General features: G+C 41.5%; 1 protein-coding gene across 3 annotated transcripts in view; it reads right to left on the bottom strand.

Moving 5' to 3' along the window:
• Hmgxb3 (HMG-box containing 3) overlaps positions 1–20,304 on the bottom strand; it is a 62,681-nt gene that overhangs the window by 28,610 nt on the left and 13,767 nt on the right. For all 3 annotated transcript variants that reach the window (XM_042692211.1, XM_042692210.1, XM_042692209.1), the window contains exon 6: positions 15,997–16,128. In XM_042692211.1, coding sequence (XP_042548145.1) covers positions 15,997–16,128 — 132 coding nt within the window. The remainder of the gene's footprint in view (positions 1–15,996; positions 16,129–20,304) is intronic.

Genomic DNA, 20,304 nt, shown 5'->3' with positions numbered 1-20,304 from the left:
TCCCTTTAGTATAGAAAGTATTTGCTATGTATGGCCTAGATGTGTTGCATACAGCAAAGCCATTATTCATGGAGAGGAGCCCTGGACCCATGATGTCCCAGGGCAACAAGGACAGCAAGTTGTATCAAGACCATTATGAACCTAATCAGTAGAAAAAAATAAGTTCTGTATGGTTCCCTGCAGAATACAAGTGTCCACAAATATGGTCAGAACTAAACAGATAATTCTGCATGCAGTGAAGATCTGAAGAAACTAGATGTGGTAGACAGCTGTATTTTTCAGTGTCACTTCCTGAAGAGCAACTGGAAATGAAGAGGAAATTATGATAGCTCATCTACTTTCTGAATCCTGGGATAAGGGTTGACTGGTTATGTTGATGTACAACTCAGGAAGGTCTACGGTGACAGCCTGTTGGAACTCACATACATTCTCCAAGTGAAGACAGTTATATCACAGAGGCCAAAAAGGTGGCTTGTAAAACTATTTACCTACACAGTAAGAACCGGTGCCCAACCAAATAGGGTTGCATGGGGGATGGAGCTGTATGAGAAGCTCTCATCATGACTCCACCCATTCTGCCTGAATCACAGGATTCTGACCAAGCCCCCTTTTTCATATTCCTCTCTGACCAATGAAACTCAAAGGCCACACACACATTCAATGCTGCCTAGTAGCTGCTTGTTACACCACTAGCAGCAGTTGAGAGGATAGAGGTACTGAGAGGTGATAAGAAAATTGAGGTGGTTTTGGAGATACAGTACAAGTAGTTAACTGGTAGTGATTTCAAGAATAGAGGTAATTTTAGAGAACCTAGGAATGTGCCTCCCATGCCACACACACACACACACACACACACACACACACACACACACACCACACACCACACACACACACACCACACACACACACCACCACACACACACACCACACACACACACACACACACACACACACACACACACACACACACACACACACACACACACAACCACCCCACCATGCACACACTTCTTCCCTGTCCTAGTGCTGGTATGTCTGAGCAAACAAGACAAAAACAAAACAAGACAAAAAAACAACATTAGCTGCAGGAAAGAAACTAGCAAGAATTCCAGCAGAGGAACTGACCTGATGGACCTGCACAATCCCAGAAAAAGAGGAAAGCTATAAAGGAGGTGACTCTAAGATAACACCACTGGGGACTGTAATTCAATTGAGGGTGCGGCCAAAGACCACACAGACCCTGAGCCTCCCCCACCTTTGGACACAGTCAGAGCTGCCAGGGTCAAGAGGGTCACAGGTCTCAATAACACAGAGGATCTGGAAAGGTGCAGCCAACACCTGGCGCTTGCCCTGGATTCCAACAGAATACAAAAAAACCAGCAGCTCTGCAGTGAGAGAGATCCAACAACTGAAACATGAAAAGAAAGACCTGCAGGATCAACAGAGGAAAGAGAATGAGATGATGATCTGTGTGCAGGAAGCACTGAAAACAGAGCTGGAACTCCACAAGCTAGCAATACAGATGCTGGTGTCAGAAAAATTAGATTTACAATCTCCCCTGGCCCACATGTAACAGGTGGCCAATGAAAGAGAACTGGAACACAAAAAAGTCTTGCTAGCTGCTTGCTAGCTAGTTTCACAGCAGTGCAACACAGAGCTAGAGATGACATTGTCTGCAGTCTCCACCATGCAGAATAAGACCAACAAAAACAACCTAGAGTGCATTGAAGCCCTGAATGACATGGAGCTGCATGCAGCTCCAGGCAAAGGCCAAAAGCTATAAAGACCTGGAGGAAGACAACATTGAGCTGCAGGAGAGGCTGGAAGTGCTCCTGACACAGAAGGCTGACGTGAAGATCAAAATTCACAAGCCTCAACAAGCACTAGGAGAGCAGGCAGAGTTGAAAAGACAACCAGACAACATGAAAGAGTTAGGGACAGAACTAAAGCTGGAGAGAGACACCTCCTAGAGCAGATGAGCCAACTGAAAGAGGAGAGAGAGCAAGGGATGAGGCAGGTGTTGGACATAGAGACCAACTTGGTAGGACTGAGAAAGCAGCTGTCAAGAGATGCTGCCCCTGCAGCTCCCTGAAGGGTCATCTCAGGCTGAGCAACAGCTGCAGGCCCAGGTCTTCCAGGTGCAGAAGGAGCTCAAGTACCTGGAGACACAAATTCACATCCAGGGGGAGGAGAACCAGAGCCTCAGTCTCCAGAACCTGGGGCAGCAGCAGTGGCTGTGGATGCTGGAGAAGAAGACTGAGCAATGGGATCAGCATGCTGAGGATCAGCACAAGATCCTCGAGACAACAGAACATGAGACCATGAGATGCACACTGATGCAAAATCGAGAGCTGAAAGATCAGCTGGTCTAGAGGCAGGTTGCTTTCCACAGGCTGAGCAGTGAGGAGGAGGAGCTTGCCAGCATCCTACCCTCAGAACAGCAGGTGAAGAAACATCAGCAGAAGCTAGATCAGCTGGAGGAGAAGTCAGAAGAACAGAAAGAGATGAATGAGTTAAAGAGCCAAGCAGCTCAGAATCTGCAGGAGCTGAGAACCACTAGCACATGGCCTCTAGTCAGCAGCTGACCTCAGAGAAGGAGGCCCTGCAGCAGCACCTGCTGAGGCAGACCTAGCTGCTGGAACAGTTGAAGAAAGAGCAGGTGCACACCAAACTGGAGAGCCTGACAGTACCTCAAAAGTTACAAGACACTCTGACTGAAGTGTCTGGAAGCAACAAGGCATGAGAACAAACAGCTGTGGGCCCAGTTGAGCTTCCTGACCTTCCCTGGGAAAGGTGAAGCCCTTAGCAAAGAAGTAGAAAAGGACCAGATGCTGGTGGCTCATGTCTATAATCCTAGCTACTCAGGAGGATGAGATTTGAGGATCATGGTTCAAAGCCAGCCCTGGCAGGAAAGTCTGAGAGACTCATATCTCCAATTAGCCTCATCTTGAGCCAAAGAGCTCAGGGACAGCACCCAGGCCCAGAGTTCAAGCCTCACAACTGACAAAAACAAAAACAGTAGGAAGGAGTAAAAGGGCAATTACCCGTGGTGTGACTGTCCCAGAGGATCTAAACAACCTACAAATCAATGTGGGAGAATCAAAGAAAGGTGAAGCTCAGCTGGCAGCTGTAGAAGCAGCAAGCCTGTTGTGGTTGCCTTGCCAACCTGGCAGCCCAGTGCTAGAGAAAGCTGGAGTGCCAGGCCTCTTCCCCTCTGGGGAGACAGACCAGGACACACAGGTGCCCCAGAAGCTGAAAAGCTCTGCTTCATCTGCAACCTGTCAGACAAGGCAGACTACCAGAATCAAGTGGATGACCTCAACATTGAGGCAGCCAGCTGTCAGAACACATCATCACCATTGAAGAGTCCATAGTTTTCTATAAAGAACACATAGAAGTCCTAGATGATCTGTATCAGGAGAAAAGTTGAGTGTGTAGGCTGGCTGTCCACAGAGAAGAGGGGGAAAGATGAGGAGCTGAAGGAACTACTGTAACATCTTGCAGGTGAAGACACAGAGCGCTAGGACAAGATGCTGGCAACCACCCAGACCCCTGCTGTTGAGGCTACCTCAGACCTTTCTATCCCCAAGATAGAGGTTATGGAGCAGCAAGGTTTTGAAGACATGTGCAACTTGAATACAATGGGAAACCTGTCCATGGAGAGGCTGAGGTGCCTGAGAACCTCAAGAACCCCACTACCGAGCTGAAGGTGCCACTGCCTCTTGACATCCAGCTCCACCAAGAGCTTGCAGGATTCGGCAAAGAACCCTGCCTCCCTTTCTTCTATAAGATGGGTGCAAATGATGAGTTTGGGATAATTAATATATAAAGCCCTGGCAGCCATCACCCTGAGAAATGGGCTCTTGTTCTCTTGCATTACTTTGCACATGGCAGCTGGCTGGCATTTTCTCAGATCATTTTATAATGGTGGTGGAAAGGAGTAACTCCAGCCCAGACAGGGTAGAGGCTGTTGGAAGTAGCCCATAATCTAAGGACATCTCATAGTCCACTGGTTGCCAGAAGAGGGATCCACCTGATGTTTATTACAAAGAGTAAATCCTTTACAAAGGGAATAATGGCATAATTTTTGCTTAGCATACCGTATTATTGATGTTACTTTATAAATTACTTCCATTTTAGCATACTCATTATTTTCATGCTGATTTATGGTGTAGTTTTCATAATTATTTAGATTTTTTTCAAGTAAAATTTTTGTATTAGTTCCTCAAATCAGTTCTTTCATTATTTAACATTATATGTTGGTACATTCATACACTTTTTTTTTTTTGGGGGGGGGGGAGGTCCAGTCGTGGGACCTGAACTCGTGGCCAGCGCCACTTCCGGCTTTTTTCTTTTTTCTTATGTGGTGCTGAGGAATTGAACCCAGGGCCTCAGGCATGCAAGGCAAGCCTCAGGCATGCAAGGCAAGCGCTCTACCACTGAGCCACCTTCCCAGCCCCTCATACACATTTTTTTTAAATCGTACCCTATACCAGTAACACTAAATTTTCTCATTTGTATTTCAATATACTACGATGGTAGTACACTGAAGTGAAAAAAAAGTACAAACTGTGAAAAAGAAGAAAAGGTTATTAAACCTGACAGTTGGGAAAAAAGAAATAATATTAACAGACAAATGGAGGTGTCCTGTAGTGGAAAAACATACAAGGAAGTTCAGAAATGTAACGCAGAATGATAATACACAATTATAAAGCACCTATAATGAGAAGGTCAAGCATGCCAATTTTTCACTTATGAATTATTCAAATGATAAGTGTCACATATTGTTCAAATATTATAATTCAAAATTGCACCTGCTGTTTCAGATAGATCTACTTTTAAAGTCCTTGGAACCTTAGCAATGTTTGCTGATTGAATATAATAGGGTATGTATGTGACATCTATGCAAATACATAATATAGAGAGAGAATACATGTACTTTTACACAAATAAAAATCTAAACTTTAAAAAAAAGCAGTGGCTGTCTTTCCAATAGGTTTTAGAGAGGTTTTGTTTCCCCCTTCCATGTATATCATGAAAAGTACTATAAACTATGAGACAATAAAGTGAAAAACCGGATGGCTAGCAGAGTGGCTCAAGTAGTAGAGCAAAGCTGAGAGCTCAAATTCCAGTACTACTAAAAACTAAAACTTTCAGTTCTATCTATACGCAACTCTATTCCTAAAGGGCAAGCCTCATTCCCACTGTAAAGTAACAGAGGGCTGATCTCTCAATGTTTATCAAAAGGATTAAGGACCTTCCAACATGCTTCAGGAAATCTGACATTTTTGGCAAATGTCATTAAAATTTTCTACATACTAGCTACCAAATCCCATTCAAGTTTTCAAAGCTATCTGGATAATGGTGTATTTCTCCTGGTTAAGAACCAATAACAGATGACCTGGAAGAACTCTTCAGTATAGCATTCTCAGATCTAACAGTAACAGCCCAAGAGGATAAATAAACATGGAGAAAAATTCCAAGTCAACTGTAGAAATCTTATTTATTTTGTGTAAGACAGGGCAAGTCAGCAGGAAAAAACAGACTCAATTCATCTGTAGAGTAGCTCCTACACTGGCTACTTCAGACTTAATCGTTTTCAGGAAAAATAATATAAACAAAGTGAAAACTCAACCTAGTAACCTCACATTGCCTTAATCCTACCCTTTATAGATGTTTTGCTTTCTTTCAAAATGAAAAGTAAATGCAAACAGCTGCTCAGACTTCAATTGATAGTAGAGCCCATAAGCATGAAGCCTTGCACTAAACAGTCTCATACACTACCTTTTGTCCCATCCAATCAATGGGAACCATACCACACACCTCTTGGTCTACTTTCGGCCAGTCTCAACTCAAGGAAAACTTAAGAAAAGGTGAGTCATTTCCTGACTGGCAGAGACAAATAAGAGCTTAAAAAAAATTACTTACATTTCTTTTTTTTTTTTTTTTGGGGGGGGGGGGGGGTCAGGTCACGTGGGGCCTGAATTCTGGGCCTGAACGCTGTCCTTCAGCTCTTCAGCTCAAGGCTAGTGCTCTACCACTTGAGCCACAGCGCCACTTCTGGCTTTTTTTCTTTATATTTCTTGCCTCAAAAAAATGGAACTAAAAAAGCTCTTTTAGATTCTGTAGCTAAATAGTGTAACAATGCTTGGTAAGTATGGTTTAGTGGGAAAAGTAATGGAATATAAATTTAGCCTGTTATTTGTATTTCTCTTTATTTTTCCTAACCTAGAAACATAAAGGAATTCTACTAGCTGAGAACCAAAGCTATTTTTACTTCTAAAATTCTACAGAGCTGATGTAAGCATTATGCCCACCTTTGGTCCTCAGTTCCATTCAGACCTGAGCTCCTCTCTGCCCTGGAGTTCCTGCCATACAGCTGGTCCCTCCCCCTCTCTGCTCAAACCCACCTGAGACCCCATCTACCTCACTTCTGACCCTCAGACGCTGCTGCTACCTAGATAGTGGAGTCACCATGTGGTCTCTCTCCAGGGGAAATATAGCTCCTCCAATAAACCTTGTAATAATCTTTCTCCTGTGCCTGCCTGCCTCTGAGTGGTCCCCTGGGATGGAAGTGATGGATCCTTCCGGCTGAAATACCTTTCTTTTCACACCCACTCCTTCTTTTTTTTTTTTTTTTATTGTAAAGCTACTATACAGAGGGTTACAGTTACATGAGTGAGGTTATGAGTACACTTCCTATTGAACATTGTTACCCCCTCCATTGTTTTCCCCCTACCATCCCCTCCCTCCCTCCCTTCCCCGAGGTTCTTTTTTTTTTTTTTTTTGATTGTGATTAAATGATTACATAATTTCAAAGTCACAAGTTCATTCTAACTTCCCTGGAGCAAATTGTCTACCACAGTCTGTAATATATAACTGTTCACATGTTATATACCATATTTGTGATCAGCAGCATGAGGATATTTAGTAGTGGTTCAACCAGATGAGCGGGAGTTCTTTGTTTCTTAAGTCCTGTTAGTTTTGTCGTATCACCTAACATTTTGGATTTAGCATCCACTTATCAGGGAGACCATGTACCGTTTGTCTCTTCGTTCTTGGCTTACCTCGCTCAACATGATTCCTTCTAGCTCCATCCATTTCGCTGCAAATGCCATTATTTTGTCATTTCTAATGGCTGCATAATATTCCATTGTGTATAGATACCACAATTTTTGGATCCATTCATCTGTGGTGGGGCACCTAGGTTGTTTCCATATCCTAGCTATTGCGAACAGTGCTGCAATAAACATGGAGGTACACGTGTCCTTGTATATTGGTTCCTGTTGTTCAGGGTAGATGCCTAGAAGTGGTATGACTGGGTCGTAAGGGAGGTCAATCTTTAGCTTTCTAAGGACCCTCCAGACTGCTTTCCAAAGTGGTTGTATAAGTGTACATTCCCACCAGCAGTGTAATAGGGTTCCTCTTTCTCCACATCCCCTCCAGCATTTGTCGTTGGCTGATTTGTGGATGTGGGACATTCTGACTGGGGTAAGGTGGTATCTCAGGGTTGTCTTTATTTGCATTTCCTTCACCACCAGGGATGATGAACATTTCCTCATGTGTTTGCCATTTTTATTTCTTCATTTGAGAAGTCCCTCTTTAGTTCCCTTGCCCATTTAGTAATTGGTTTGTTAGGTTTGGGAGGGATTAGTTTCTTGAGTTCCCTGTATATACAGGATGTTAACCCCTTGTCTGATATATTGCTGGTAAATATTTTTTCCCAATTAGTTGGTTGTCTTTCTAGCTTAGTTGCGATAGATTTAGCTGTGCAGAAGCTTTTTATTTTAAGGTAGTCCCATTTGTCGAGTCTCTCTCCAACTTGTTGTGACCCTGGGACTCTGTTCAGGAAGTTCCTTCCTGTGCCTATTAGTTCAAGTGTCTCTCCTACTCTGTCCTGCAGTAGTTTCAGAGATTCAGGTTTAATGTTAAGGTCTTTAATCCATTTTGAGTTGATGTTGGTGCATGGTGATAGGCTGGGGTCCACTTTTAGTTTTCTGCATGTGGCTGCCCAGTTTTCCCAGCACCAGCGGTTGAAGAGGCTGTGTTTCTTCCATTGTATGTCTTTGGCTCCTTTATCGAATATCAGCTGGCTGTAGGCCTGTGGATTTATATCTGGATCTTCTATTCTGTTCCATTGGTCTTCGGGTCTGTTTTTGTGCCAGTACCATGCTGTCTTTGTGATTATAGCTCTGTAGTAGAGTTTGAAGTTCGGCATGGATAGCCCTCCCATATTGTCTTTATCCCCTAGAATTGTTTTGGCTATTCTAGGTCTTTTGTTGTTCCATATAAATTTTTGGACTGTTTTCTGTATTTCAGTGATGTACGTCATTGGGATTTTAATAGGAATTGCATTGAATTTGTATATTAGTTTTGGAAGTATCACCATCTTTACTATATTAAGTCGGCCTATCCAGGAGCATGGGAGGTCTTTCCATTTCCTAGTGTCTTCTGCAATTTCTTTCTTTAACTTTTATAGTTCTCATTAAATAGTTCTTTTACATCTTTGGTTAGGTTAATTCCTAAATATTTTATTTTTTGGGAGGTTATTGTGAATGGGGTTGCTCCCTTTATTTCCCTCTCTTCCTGTGCGTTATCAGTGTATAGGAAGGCAACTGATTTTTGTGGGTTTATTTTGTATCCTGCTATTTTGCCGAAGTGACTTATGATTTCTAAAAGTTTGGGGATGGAGTTTTTGGGATCGTGGAGGTATAGTATCATGTCGTCTGCAAAAAGGGATAGTTTCACTTCTTCTTTCCCTATGCGGATCCCTTTAATGTCTTTTTCTTGCCTTATTGCCCTGGCTAAGGGTTCTAGGACTATGTTGAAGAGGAGTGGAGACAGTGGACATCCTTGCCTTGTTCCTGTTTTTAGGAGGATTGGTTGTAGCTTTTCCCCATTAAGTATAATATTGGCTATTGGTCTGTCATAAATGGCTTTTATTGTTTTTAGAAATGTTCCTTCTCCAGAGCTTTTAGCATGAATGAATGTTGAATTTTATCAAAGGCCTTTTCTGCATCTGTGGCGATAATCATGTGATTCTTGACCTTGGCTCTATTGATATGCTGGATTACATTTATTGACTTACGTATGTTAAACCATCCCTGTGTCTCTGGGATGAAGCCTACCTGATCATAGTGTATTATTTTTTTTATGTGTTTCTGGATTCTGTTAGCTAGAATCTTGTTAAGGATCTTTGCATCTGTGTTCATCAAGGAGATTGGCCTGTAATTCTCCTTTTTGGTTGGGTCTTTGCCTGGTTTGGGGATGAGTGTGATATTGGCTTCGTAGAATGAGTTTGGGATAGCTCCCTCCTTCTCTGTTTCTCTGAAGAGCTTGAGGAGTATGGGTATTAGTTCTTCTTTAAAGGTCTTATAGAATTCTGCTGTGAATCCATCTGGTCCTGGGCTTTTTTTTGTTGGAAGACTTTTGATAGCTTCCTGTATCTCATTATAGGATATTGGCTTATTTAATTGGTTAACTTCTTCTTTGCTCAGTTTGGGTAACTTGTATTTCTCTAAAAATGCATCCATTTCTGCCAGATTTTCTTCCTTTAGAGAGTATAGCTTTTGAAAGTAGTCTGTTAGAATTGTTTGGATATCTTGGGTACGTGTTGTGATGTTTCCCGTGGCATCCCTAATCCTATTAATATGGGTTTCCTCTCTTCTTTTTTTAATTAATCTTGCCATCAATTTTGTTTATTTTTTCAAAGAACCAGCTTTTTTTTGGTTTATTTTGGTTATGGTTTTCTGATTTTCTAATTGGTTAATCTCTGCTCTCAATTTGGTTATCTGGCTTCGTCTAGTAGCTTTAGGTCCCATTTTTTCTTGTTTTTCTAGCTGTTTTAGTTGCAACATGAGATTATTTACTTGGTCTGTCTCCATTCTCTTGATGTGGGCACTGAGGGCAATAAATTTGCCCCTCAGGACTGCTTTTGCTGTGTCCCACAAGTTTCTTTGTGTGGTGTTTTCATTTTCATTGAGTTGTAGGAAATGCTTTATTTCTTCTCTGATCTCTTCTGTTACCCAGGCCTTGTTAAGGAGTGTGCTGTTCAATTTCCATGTATTAGAGAAATTTCTGCGGTATGCTTTGTTATTGAGAGCTAGCTTGATTCCACTGTGGTCAGATAGGATACAGGGGATTATGTCGATCCCTTTGTATTTGCTTAAGTTCCTTGAATGAACTATGATATGGTCTATTTTGGAGAAAGTTCCATGAGCTGCTGAGAAGAATGTGTACTGTGTTGTTTTAGGGTGAAATACTCGGTAGATGTCAGTTAATTCCGCTTGAAGTATGGCCTCACTTAATTCGGTAGCTTCTTTGCCAATCCTCTGGTTGGTAGACCTGTCCTTTGGTGAGAGTGGTGTGTTAAAGTCTCCTAGTATTATCGTATTGGGATCTATTTTATTCTGTAAGTTTGAGAGCATTTGTTTAACATATCTGGGTGCACCGATATTTGGGGCATATAAGTTGATGATGGTTATATCCTCCTCTTGGATTGTTCCCTTTATTAATATGTAGTGTCCGTCCTTGTCTTTCTGTACTGATTTTAATGAAAAGTTTATTTTGTCAGATATCAGGATAGCTACACCTGCTTTCTTATTGGGGGAATTTGATTGGTAGATCCTTTTCCACCCCTTCACTCTGAGTTTGTTTGTATGTTTGGCTGAGAGGTGGGTCTCCTGAAGGCAACAGATGGATGGGTCTTGTTTTCTGATCCAGTCCTCAGTTCGTTTTCTTTTAATTGGCGAATTCAGCCCATTTATATTAAGAGAAAGTATAGAGAGATGCATTGTTGTCCCTGCCATTCCGTTTTCCTAAGTTTTTCTTCTTTCCTTTCCTCCTGTGCTTGCTCAGTTAGACTTTGAGTAATGCCTGTTTGGGGCAGGTCCCAGTTCCTGGTTGCTTTCTTCAGGTTGTGTCCCCCCTCTTAGAATTCTTTGTAATGCTGGCTTAATGTTTATGTATTCATTTAGTTTTTCTTTGCTATTAAAAGTTTTCAGTTCTCCATCGAATGTGAATGCTAGCTTTGCCGGGTATATCAGTCTGGGTTGGCAGTTATTGGCTCTCAGGGCTCGTATGGTGCTTTCCCAGGCTTTTCTTGCATTCATTGTTTGTGTGGAGAGATCTGCAGTGATTCTAATTTTTTTCCCGTTGTAGTATAGCTCCTTCTTCATTTTGGCTGCATGCAGGATTGTTTCCTTATTATTCAGATCCATCATTTTTACTATTATGTGCCTAGAAGTGTTTCTCCTGGGATCTTGCTTGTTGGGTGTTCGATAAGCTTTTGTGATGTAGTTAAGATGGTCATTTTTGAGGTGGGGAAAATTTTCATTGACTATCTTGTTAAATACACACCCACTCCTTCTAATGCTTGGAGGAAAAATTGAGACAAGGGCTGGGAAGATAGCTCAGTGGTAGAACGCTTGCCTTGCATGCATGAGGCCCTGGGTTCGATTCCTCAGCACCACATAAGAAAAAAGAAAAAAGCTGGAAGTGGCACTGTGGCTCAAGTGGTAGAGTGCTAGCCTTGAGCTGAAGAACTGAGGGACAGCACCCAGGCCCAGAGTTCAGTCCCCACGACCAGACCCTCCCCCCCCCAAAAAAAAACAAAATTGAAACAAAACCTGAGACATTAGCACTAGATCTGTCCTGACCCATGTATAGCAATAACAGAGCTACTGCATTAATGTCAATTATAATAGTAACCAGGAAACATTTACTGAGAATTTGACAAGCATGAGAAACTACTATACTCACTCTCCATGGGTGGAGTAGTTTCTTGAACTCTCCAAATCCTAATGAGTAGGAACTAACTTCCACTTACAGATGAGAAAAAACCTAAGTCAAGGAACAGAGACATGAAATGATCTGTTCAAGGTTACAAAGCTAAAATCTAGGAAAATAAAGAGTTTATACTGCAGAAGCAAACTCCAGAATCATATTAATTATTGCTGTTTGGCTATATTAGGCATCTTCCCAAAGTCCATGTGGTTTAAGGCTTATTCCTTAAAATGATACCTCTGCAAGGTGGTGGGGCCTGTAGAAGATGGAATCTAATGGGAGGTTTTAGATCACTGGCATGCTCTCATAGGGAGGTGAGAGCCCAGTCCCTTCCTCTCCCTTTCACTTTTTAGTCATGAGATGAGCAGTTTTACACAGCTATCCTATTATGATGTGCTGCCTCACCACAGACCCCAAAACAATCACAGACTCAGCCTCCATAGCCTTTCTCCTCTTTTTATGTGTATTTTTTGTGCTAATACTATGACTTGAATTCAGGGCCTTGGGCTCTCATTTGGCCTTTTCCAATTATGATTAGCACTTTACCACTTGAACTATACCTCCAGTTTTATATTTTGCTGTTTGAGATGGAATCTCAAAATTTTCTCTGTTCAGGCTGGCTTTGAACTATGATCCTCAGCCTCCTGAGTATAATCCTAAGGTTATAGGTGTGAGTCACTGGCATTCAGCTCCTTTTCTCTTGATGATTATTTCAATGAACAATGCATACTTACACACAATACAATCACAATCCTTGCCTGAGCCAACTTTCACAAAAACAATACTGAAATGGACCCTGAGATGGAGCCCAAGCTGGCATGATTGCATTTTGAGCTTTGCCTTTGTTTTAGGGATTTTAGACTGGATAGGCCTAGTTCCCAGAATGAAAAAAATGCATCTGTCTGGTCCCCCTTCCTTAACAACCTAACCCACCCTTGATTGTTCAGTTAAAGACTGAACAGTAAAGCAGATAAATTGTAATCTTGCTCAACTGGCAACAGCACCTGCTTTACTGGAGCAACCCTGCCTTCTCCCTGCCTTCTGCCTGCCAAAATGCGAACCCCACCTTTTGCCGACCAAATTTGCTCGCCAATTCAAACCAAAATAATGGGATAGTTTAAACAACTACTATAAGACAGACTAACTCCACTGGCTACCTGTGTGTGGCCTAACGTGACTGCAATCCTTTGTGTGTGTTGCGAACCGATTAGTCACCTGCATGAGACTAGGCTTGACTGCATGGATTTTTGCCTTTAAAAACTCTACATTTGTGGGCCGTTCAGGGTTGCAGTATCAACTCCAGAACCTGTGCCGTGGCCCTGGTGGTCAGTGTAGGAACTTTCTCAATAAAGCTGCTTCTTTGCTAACAACTGTTGTGGTGGTCTCTGACACTCCAGATGACTAGGTGGGCTTGCCTGCCTGAGTAGAGGTCTTTCTACTACAATACCTTCTTTTTCCTTTTTTACCTTTTTTGCCATTGATCCTGAAAGACTGTTGCTTGTAAAAAACAAACGAACTCTCTATTCCAGTCTTTTGTCTCGTCTCTCTGAACTATTTGAGAATTGTCTATTTCATTCATTTTGTCCTAAAATTTGAAGTCATAAAAGACATATAGCAACTATATATATGTGTGTGTGTGTGTGTATATATATATATATATATATATATGTATATATATATACATTTATCTAGTTAGTACCAAATGTACAAGTTAGCCAACACATGCTAAATTGAACGCTAATGCTCTCATTTGTTTACTGTGCATCTTCTATGGATAAAAGCTATAGCAGAGGGCTGGGAAAGTGGCTCAGTGGTAGAGCGCTTGCCTTGCATGCCTGAGGCCCTGGGTTCGATTCCCCAGCACCACATAAGCAAAAAGAAAAAAAGCTGGAAGTGGCACTGTGGCTCAAGTGGTAGAGCGCTAGCCTTGAGCTCAAGAGCTGAGGGACAGCACTCAGGCCCTGAGTTCAAGCCCCATGACCGGACCCCCCCCCCCAAAAAAAAAGCTATAGCAGATGCAAGTGTCATTAAGATTCTCACAATGACATGAACAAAGACTGTTCAATAGTGATAACTGCTTCATAAAAATATTAAAGGCAAGTAAAGCATGAAAGGCACTCATTCTTCCCTCATGAAATGGGATGTTCCATGGAAGAATGCACATTTACAAGAAGCCAAGACTCATCATTATTTATGCATTTCACACGTAATCAACCAGTTGGGTTACAGTACAAAGAAAAGGAACAAGGAAAGGAACAAGGAAGGAATATACATCATAAAGTTACAATAAGACTATTATTACACTGAGTTAAAGGTATCTACTTTTAGTAGCTGTAAAGAACAAAAGAATTTTAAGCAAAGGAATGAAAAGATTTATAGTCATGCTATGGATCGAGTAATACCTAAACAGTGTAGGAAGTAGATTGTTAAATACTCAGTCCTATCAGGAAGTGAGTATAATAACAGGATGTTTCTGATAAATAGTGATTCATGGATAATTATGAAGCAATTGAAGATAATATGTGCGAAAAATATTTTATAGCACAGTAAGTTACATGAGAAAACAAAGACACAAATGAAGATGGAGCTCAGTGAGAATGTTTGCCTGGCATCTGCAAGGCCCTGTTTACAATCCTTAGTACTACAAATAAATGAATATTTTTCCTTTAAAAAAGGGAGGGAGGCCGGGCGCCCGGGGCTCACGCCTGTAATCCTAGCTACTCAGGAGGCTGAGATCTGAGGATCATGGTGCAAAGCCAGTCCGGGCCGGAAAGTCCCTGAGACTCTTATCTCCAATAAACCACTTGAAAACCGGAAGTGGCACTGTGGCTCAAGTGGTAGAGCACTTGCCTTGAGCTGAAGAGCGCAGGAACAGTACCCAAGCCCAGAGTTCAAGCCCCAGGACCACAAAAATAAATAAATAATGAATGAATGAATGAATTAAGAAATAAGGGGGCCAGGCACCAATGACTCACACCAATAATACCACCTATTCAGAAGGCTGAGATCTAGAATCATGGTTTGAAGCCAGCCAGGGCAATAAAGTCTATGAGATTCACATCTCCAATAAACTCTTCAGAAAAGTCCAGAAATGGCACTGCAGTTCAAGTGGTAGAGAGCTGGCCTTGAGCAGAAGCTCAGAGACAGTACCCAGGCCTTGAGTTCAAGCCCCAGGACCAGAAAAAAATATAAATAAATAGGGAGATGTGGAGGGGGAGGAAGATACAGAATTTATTTATAGAAAAAAATTACAGGGGGGGGCTGGGAAGGTGGCTCAGTGGTAGAGTGCTTGCCTTGCATGCATGAGGCCCTGGGTTCGATTCCTCAGCACCACATAAGCAAAAAGAAAAAAGCTGGAAGTGGCGCTGTGGCTCAAGTGGTAGAGTGCTAGCCTTGAGCTGAAGAGCTGAGGGACAGCGCCCAGGCCCAGAGTTCAGGCCCCACGACCAGTTACAGGGGGCAGGAGGAGGATGGGAAGAGATGGGAAGGGGAAGCAAAGGAGGAGGTACAATGCTTGATAAGAAATGTACTCATTATCTTGCCCATGTAATTGTAACCTCTCTGTACAGTATTTTCACAATAAAAAATAAATAAAAATAAAAAATAAAAAAATAAAATTACAAAAATACAATAAAATCTAATTGGTCATGGCTTTTATTTGGATAGTGTAAGATTATGGGAAACATTTTATTCTATTTTTCTTCCTTTTAAACAAACTATTTAAAATGAAAATCATTATTTGTAGAGTCACAATAGCTCATACCTGTAATCCTAGCTTCTCAGAAGACTGAGATTTGAGGATTGGGCTTGAAGCCAGTTTGGGCACACAAGTCCATGAGGCTCTTATCTCCAATTAACTACCAAAAAGAAATGGAAATGGAGCTGAGGCTCAAGTGGAAGAATGCTAACCTTGAGTAAAAAAGCTAAGGCCCTAAGTTCAAGCCCCAGGATTGGCACACACATAGACAAAAAATATTTTCTTCTGCTCCAGTGGTTTATGACTGTAATCCAAGTTATTCAGGAAGCTGAGACACCTCCAACAAACCAGAAAATGCAGGACTGTAGGCATGGCTTAAATGGTAGCATGCCAGTGGTGAGCAAGAAAGCCAAGTGAAAGCATGAGACCCTGAATTCAAGCCCTCTTTAAAAAGTCATCCGTTTCCAAGGGAAACAGGAAGCATACTCTGTCAGGCAACGGCCAATGTATCTTACCTTTGGAATCCACTTCCCTCCTAGGAAGTTGCCACAGGTAGGGCACTTAGGTGGTTTGTGCCTGGTGACATATGTAAAAGAGCAACCTGGGCTGGTACATGTCCCATGGCCCCGGCGGGTATATGTAGTAGTCTGTTTGAAAAAAAAAGTGTATCAGAATCAAGACCACAACCCAACATGAGACCCTGTTGACAATGACAGACACATTATCAGGCTACCAGAATGCAGAATAGCCATTCTAGGTTTAACAGGAAAGGTTAGAATTATAAAGGTACAAGTAAAGGTACATGATGCTAAGGTACAAGTGCACTTTTAGAAATAAAGAAACTAAATTCAAAAGAGGAAAAGACAGCTGCCCAAAGTTAGTTAGGTATTAGAAAAAAGAAAGGCAGTTATGGTTGATATTGAGCCAAGGTATCACATAATATATCCTTGTATTTTGTTTAATACTTTCAAAAATGCTACTAAGTAATTCTTATTAACACTTGGACTGAGAATAAATGTTCTGCCTCAAACCATATAGTGAATCAAGGACAGATCTATACCTAGAAATCTTGGTCCAAGATTTCTTCTGCTACCTAGTTAAGTCTCTCTAGATCTGAATGCTTAAAGAAGAAAAAGCTATGCTAGTGCTCAAGTCTGTAACTCTAGTTTATGGAGGGGCTGAGACCTGGGAATTGTGGTTCAAAAAGCCAGCCCAAGGAGATGGTTACCTCCAATTAACCTCCGAAAAAAAGCCAAGTAGAGCCATGATTCAGTGGTAGAGCACTAACTTTGAACAAAAAACTCAGGTATAGTGCCTAGTACCTAGATCTTGAGTGCAAGACAGACAGACACAGACACACACACAATCTGCTTAATCTTTTTCTTTTTTAGTTAAAAATCAGAGAGGACAAGACTAAGGACCCAGAGATATACAAATAGACCCATAAACAAAAAAAATTAAACTTAAAAAAGAGGGAAATCCAAGAGCAGAAATCAGGTCCCTGGATGTTTGAAGGGATCTCCCTTTGAACAAAATGTATTACAATGAATCAATACATCTTAGCTACAAATAGAAACTCCATTTTTTAGCTTCAATCCACATCCTAGACTAATGTAAGAAAGAAAACATTTCCCTGTCAGATTTGCTCTGTCCTTTACAAATGTTCATTTAACTCTGAATCTGTCCCTAGCTCCCTCTGCCAGGAAGCCTATGAAAAGCAGGTAATCACAGTGGTACCAAGTCAAGGATGAGTGAGTGCAAAGTGGTGTGATACCAAGAAGAGAGTAAAGGTACTGAATGTTAACTCTGCCTGTCACCAACACAGTGAAGGACCTGAGAATAAGTCATCTGAATTCTTGAGCCCTAGGTTTCTTCTGTAAAAGCACTTGTTCTTCCTACTTTACAGGAGTGTCTTGAAAACAAATGAAGCAGAAGTGAGGATACACACATATAGTAAATTCTAAAGATTCTAAGGTTTATAACTCACTTATTAGTAGGATAAAAAGTATCTTTAATCATTTCTGAGACCATGGCCAAATGCACTATTTTCTGAAATATTTCCTGAAAGCAGAATAATAATTTAACTTAGTGCTCTAAATGAACTACCATGAACTGGAAAATACTGCTAAGCAATAGGCTATAGAACTGACTTTAGAAAATAAAATGTTACATAGAGCTCAAGGCTGATGTTTCAGTCCCAAGCATTATATTAGCCTTCACACAATTTTTGGACTATAACATGAGTCATTTCCAAGAGTACAAGGGCTCACAAAATAAGCAGTTTCTCATGAATCAAGCTCTACTGGCTGTTCTGTTTTAAAATACTACAGCTTTCCTACCCCAAGAATATACTGATTAGCTAGGGACAGTGGTATGTCTGTAATCCTAGCTAATCAGGGGACTGGAGCAGGAGGGCTGCTTGAGCCCAGGAGCCTGGGTTAGCTCCATTTGGAATGAACAAAAAACACTAAAGAATATATTATTTATCTGTAACAGTTTTTGGAGCTCAGACAGATTGTGATTAAGTCGAAAATATATATTATTGTTGGGTACCATTGGTGAATGCCTGTAACCCTAGCTACTCAGAAGGCTGAGCTCTGAGAATCATGGAGCCAAGTCAGCTCAGGAAGGAAAGTCCATGACGATCTCCCATTAACTACCAAAAAACCAGAAGCAAAGCTCTAGATCCAGTGGCAGAGTGCCAGCCTCAAGTGAAAAAGCTAAGGGACAGCATCTGAGTTCAAGCCCCAGTACAGGTACCCATACTCGCTCATGTACACACACATAAACTCTTTTGTTTGTGGAGGTTAGATGGTCGAGTTTGCTTAGTTCATCCCAGTGCTACAAATGCCTTAAACCCTCCAACTAGAAGGTTATCACAACTGGAAGTTCTTTTTTTCCCCCATCTCTCAAAATACTTTGCCATATTTTTTAACCAATTTAAAAGTAAGATCTTAAAATTAGAAAAGCACTTCCCTATATTCCCAAAGTTAATTTTGTAGTTCAATGCTATCATGTTGTTTTTAAACACCAGGAAATTTTGTAAACATTTAAAAAGAAATCTTAATAAATGGTGAAATAATGAGTATGGTTGTAAGTACTAACATTATTGGAATTTGGAAGAATATAATGGCATTTACCATTTCTTGAAATTGTGTTATTTTGTTGGAGAAAACATTTACCAGAAAAGACTAGCACTTAGTATTTGAAAAGACTGTAAGGTATCCACATGTCACTATTCATAACGTAAAATGAAAAACTGCTTTTATATCCAAAGTGCTAAGAAAAAAACTGAAATCAAACACAGCTTGAATAGAGACAACCTACTTGTTAAAATTTTGGAAAAAGATATTAGTTGAGGGACTGAGGAGGTTCTGACACCCCAGGTCCTAGTAACACACATTTCACAGTGGAATTCTGGAGACAACACTTAAATCTAAAGAAGTGATTTGAGCGGAGAGAACTTCAAGTGTGTGCTACCACAACCAGCATGAGTTTTTAACTGAAAGAAAAAGCTGGGCAACAAAACGAACTCACCAGTCATTTCAACTATTCATTGAAGGACAACCAATCATTCCAGTGCTGAAGTAGCTGTCCAAGGGCTCTGAACTGCTTGAGGGCTGCCCCAGAACATGGATTCGGAACACACTGAACATCATTTGGATGTTTGTTTCCAATTATTTGCCTGTTATTCTTTCTGTGCTGTGTGGGCATACTCCTGGACATCAGCAGCAAGGAATGCTCAATGTCATTCCTCCCATGAATGTTTTTCAATCCTCTGAAATCACCAGCCAGTGTGTGGGATACCTGCTGTGTTGTGCATGGCCTAACTGTACAGAATGGTCAATGGAGAGGAGCTCTGGACTCGTAATGTCCCTGAGGCCCCAGTGCCACAATGACCAGAAAAGCAGGTTATATCAAGGCCATTATGAACCTCAGTAGTTAATATGGTCAGAACAATAGCCCTAATTCTGCATGAAGACAATGACATGAACAGATATGTTTCTTGTTGCTACTTCCTGAAGGGCAGTAGAATACCTGCTGGAAATTGTTGATAACAGTTGAATTAGGGAAAACAAAAATATGACTTCTAAAACTACATATCTAACTAGCAAGAGTAAACTGAACAGGGTTATATGGGGGATGGGGCTGTAGGAGAAGGAAGCCCCCTTTTTCATGTTCCTCTCTGACCAATGGAACTCAAAGGCCACACACACATTGCATGCTGTCTAGTAGCACTGGTATAACCGTCTGCTTGTTACACCACTAGCAGCAGTTGAGTGAGATAGAGGTGCTGAGTGGTGATAGAGAATTGAGGTGGTTTTGGAGATACAGTACAAGTAGTTAACTGGTAGTGATTTCAAGAATAGAGGTAATTTTAGAGAACCTAGGAATGTGCCTCCCATGCCACACACACACACACACACACACACACACACACACACACACACACACACACCACCACACACACACACACACCACACACACACACCACACACACACACACACACACACACACACACACACACACACACACACACAACCACCCCACCATGCACACACTTCTTCCCTGTCCTAGTGCTGGTATGTCTGAGCAAACAAGACAAAAACAAAACAAGACAAAAAAACAACATTAGCTGCAGGAAAGAAACTAGCAAGAATTCCAGCAGAGGAATTGACCTGATGGACCTGCACAATCCCAGAAAAAGAGGAAAGCTATAAAGGAGGTGACTCTAAGATAACACCACTGGGGACTGTAATTCAATTGAGGGTGCGGCCAAAGACCACACAGACCCTGAGCCTCCCCCACCTTTGGACACAGT

The sequence above is a fragment of the Dipodomys spectabilis genome, unplaced genomic scaffold (assembly GCF_019054845.1).
Source record: "Dipodomys spectabilis isolate Male_0828 unplaced genomic scaffold, ASM1905484v1 ptg000147l, whole genome shotgun sequence".
Classification (NCBI taxonomy): Eukaryota; Metazoa; Chordata; class Mammalia; order Rodentia; family Heteromyidae; genus Dipodomys; species Dipodomys spectabilis.
This window is presented reverse-complemented; position numbering and strand designations above follow the sequence as displayed.